The 3,478-nt window shown below is 34.6% G+C and overlaps 2 protein-coding genes across 4 annotated transcripts in view; one reads left to right on the top strand and one right to left on the bottom strand.

Moving 5' to 3' along the window:
* The window catches only part of LOC112500785 (dehydrodolichyl diphosphate synthase complex subunit nus1-like), a 9,283-nt gene extending 8,889 nt beyond the window's left edge, over positions 1-394 (top strand). For all 3 annotated transcript variants that reach the window (XM_025104365.1, XM_025104366.1, XM_025104364.1), the window contains exon 8: positions 212-394. In XM_025104365.1, coding sequence (XP_024960133.1) covers positions 212-219 — 8 coding nt within the window. In that variant the 3' untranslated portion in view covers positions 220-394. The remainder of the gene's footprint in view (positions 1-211) is intronic.
* A 1,660-nt stretch (positions 395-2,054) lies between these two features.
* Positions 2,055-3,152, bottom strand: LOC112500514 (BURP domain protein USPL1). Its single transcript, XM_025104014.1, has 2 exons — positions 3,080-3,152; positions 2,055-2,782 (listed from the first exon to the last, which is right to left on the bottom strand). The coding sequence occupies exons 1-2, from the start codon at positions 3,150-3,152 to the stop codon at positions 2,055-2,057; spliced, it is 801 nt and encodes a 266-aa protein (XP_024959782.1).
* Between the last annotated feature and the right edge of the window lie 326 nt (positions 3,153-3,478).

Raw genomic sequence — 3,478 nt, 5'->3', positions numbered from 1 at the left:
GGGGGGGGGGGGAGGAGGAGTGTGTCACTGTGTTGGATCAAGAAATCGACTAGATTTGGATAATTTCTTCTTACTATCTGTTGGAACCTCATTTCTCTCCTAAAAGACTCTTCTGGAGAGTAATCTAATAGGGTTCCAGTTATTCTCAAATAGTAATCTTCTTTATTTTGAAAAGGTGGAGTTACAAAAGCTAGTTTTTGATATATGGCAGGTTCATAAGGTGAATGGGTGGCATTCTTGCATGACATGATGAGATCATTGAACTCCAAGTAAACACTTTCCATATCTTAGAACATTGAGAGATTATTGTTCTATGTATGTCTTTAACTAAACAAAACTAAAGATCCCTGTGGTGGTATGCAGTTACTATTGATTGATGATCTTCTTTCTTTCTTTCTTTCTTTTTATGCTATAATTAGCAACGTACCATATCAACCATTTAAATCATTTATGATTGCTTCCAAAACAGAAGAAACATATTAGGAGAGTTACTATACACACAAACACTCATATGGCATTAGACATCCTTTGATGTTCTCGAGCCTCCTGTGATCAGTTGAGCTGCACAGAAGCTAGTCCGGACATAACACACCGATGGTTAAAAAACACTAATTTGGTACTAAATATCCTGGTTGCTCTCTAGAGCCCTGGGATTAGTTAAAGTGCGCATGAGTTGGTTCGGGCACCCATGGTTTAGAAAAACACTCATTTGGTATTTAAATATCTTGGCTGTTCTCCACCAGGCCCTTAGGATCGGCCGAGGTGCGCACAAGATGATCCGGATACCTATGGTTCTAAAAAAACACTCATTTGGTATTAGATAACCTAGTTGTTTTTCAGAGTCCCTGGGATCAATCGAGGTACACACAAGATGGTCCAGACACCCATAGTTAAAAAACACTAATTTCATATTAGAAATTATGACTGTTCTCTAGGGCCCTTGGGATAAGTCGAGGTACGCACAAGCTCGTTCGGACACCCATAGTTAAAAAACACTCATTTGGTATTATAGATATCCTGGCTTTTCTCTAGACGCCTAGGATCAGTCAAAATGCATGCGAGCTGTCCCGGACACCATGATTAAGAAAAAAAACATCATTTGGTATTTAGATATCATGGATGTTGTCCAAACCCTTGAGATAATTCAAGGTGTCATGACCAGACACACATACTCATTTGATATTAGATAACCTAAGACCATGTCACAAATAGCAATAATTTTCTCTTTCATTATTATTGTCTTGGACATTTTTTTTTTAATTTTTTTAAAATAAAGAAATAAAAGTCAACTTCAATAACCAACAATTACATGTGAGTTTAATGATTTATTTAAATATTGATGCATTTCATACTCAACAATTTTTGTAGAGAATTTATAATTTAATAAATAATTTTTTACAAATTAAGATAATAAATATTCATTCTCTTTTCTTTACAATAACACTTATCCGATAAGAGCTTACCGGTAAAATTTAACACTATTATTTACGTACCGGGTGAGATTTTAGTCCACCAAAACGAAATCCTATGCAACAATTTATCCGGTAAGCGTTTACCGTGATAAGAGTCGTCGCCCTCACTTACCGGGTAAGATTCATGGTCCTTGTCTCGCTCTTACCGGATAAGATTTTTGGTTCTTACCATATTCATTCGGCGAGTTAACATGACTTGGTAAGCACTTACTCGGGTAAGTGTTTGATAAACGGCCCCTAAAAACACAATCCAAAATAAATTTTGGAGATATTTTAAATACGAATCATTTTTTGTTCTTTCTCCTTTTCCTCCATTCTGGAAAATGGTTTAAAGATTTTTATAAAACCAAGGGAAATTAATAGAAATAGTAATTTTCAGGCTTTGGATTCACCTTTTAGTCGTTTTTCTTTCCAAATTTCAATAATATTATTACCTTTGAATTCTCCAGATCCCTAGGATTAGTCAAGATGCACACAAACTGATCTGAACATCCATAATTAATACAAAAAGAAATTCTGATAAATTCCCCATAATTATTTGATTGTTTATTTAGTTTATGATTTACATTACAAGTTATGCAATTAAGTAGACGACAACCATACAAGGTTATCCACTGGAAGGAAATGGCACACCGGAGAGCTGCCAGGCTGGCCTCCGAGCACCTGGAATGCCACGTGGTCAGGATCCCACGTGGATGTATCCATGTGGCAAATACCAACACCTTCCACTCTTTCACCATTTTCTCCTCGCAATGCGATCTTAAACACCCTATTAAAATGACCTTTTTGCCCATGACAATAATAAACCAAATAAGGGTAAGCCATGGTATGACAAGCCATCATTTTAGGAGCGTAAATCTCCATTGGCTTTTCCATAAAAGTATACCTTTGAAAAAGGGTATGATTGGAATTCAAAATCTTGGTGGTCAACACCTTCGGTTTGACCACACCCAGAACGCCACGTGCCATGTCGAGCATGGACTCTAAGGACGTGGCACAAAACTTGATCTCACCCCCTTTCGACTTGAGCTCGCATTGCTTCAGTGTGGTTTCCATGGCTTTGGCTTGTGGGGACTCCTTAGAGAATTTGAAGAAATCGAGAAGGTACGGGAGTTTTGACGACGAGAAATGGATTGAATCGGCTTCATCTCGAGAGAGTAGCCGAGTATGGGCAAAATTGTCATTTCCAGCAAAATATATCATCATCTTTTTGCCAAGATATAAATCGTTGACTCTAAAGAACACATTTAGAGCAGGGTCCAATTCTCGATGTGCACCACCATTTTCTTCAATAATTTTTTGAGCACTTCCTTTAAATGAGAACTGTCAAATATCAAATAAACAAATTCAGATGTTATTCCTCTAAATTATTTATCCTCTCAATTTCAATTTTATCTGATTTCAATCGTATAAAAGCAGTCATATTCAAACTCAATCATAATCCAAAAACTGATGAATCTTTATATACAAATAACACCTGCAATTTTATAGACGATAAAAACTCGTATATTTTTGCAGTGTTTCATTCAGAAGATCGTTGAAAAAAATTTAAAAAAATTGAAATTTTTAATTCATATTTTTTATAAAATTGTGACAAAAGTGGATACCTGGAGAAGCAGTAGAGCATACAAGAGGGTAGAAACGAAGGCCATATCTTTTGAGACCTATTTTCCGTTTCATTTTCGTATATATAGAGAGACAACTTTTCAAATGCAACTCATTATATTTGTACAATTAATGCAATTTAATCAATTAAGATATTTATGGAAATGATGAAAATTTATTTATTATGATTTAATTATTTATGGAAGATGAATAAGGTTCATTAATTATGATCAATACTTTATATTAGGAAATAATCAATTTTTTTATGAAATCACATGTTTATCAAATTAAATGGACGGTTGAAATTAAATTTTATAAATGTAAATAATTGCATAATAACTCAGCTCTCTCTCTCTCTCTCTCTCTCTCTCTCTATATATATATATATATATATATATATA

The sequence above is a fragment of the Cynara cardunculus genome, assembly GCF_001531365.2.
Source record: "Cynara cardunculus var. scolymus isolate 2C chromosome LG 17, CcrdV1, whole genome shotgun sequence".
NCBI lineage: Eukaryota > Viridiplantae > Streptophyta > Magnoliopsida > Asterales > Asteraceae > Cynara > Cynara cardunculus.
This window is presented reverse-complemented; position numbering and strand designations above follow the sequence as displayed.

Bases quoted from the DNA above. Each gene is read 5' to 3' on its own strand.
- LOC112500514 (XM_025104014.1), bottom strand. From the start codon at position 3,152: ATGAAACGGAAAATAGGTCTCAAAAGATATGGCCTTCGTTTCTACCCT. The intron at 2,783-3,079 runs GTATCCACTTTT...TCTCATTTAAAG, and splicing joins ATGCTCTACTGCTTCTCCAG to GAAGTGCTCAAAAAATTATT.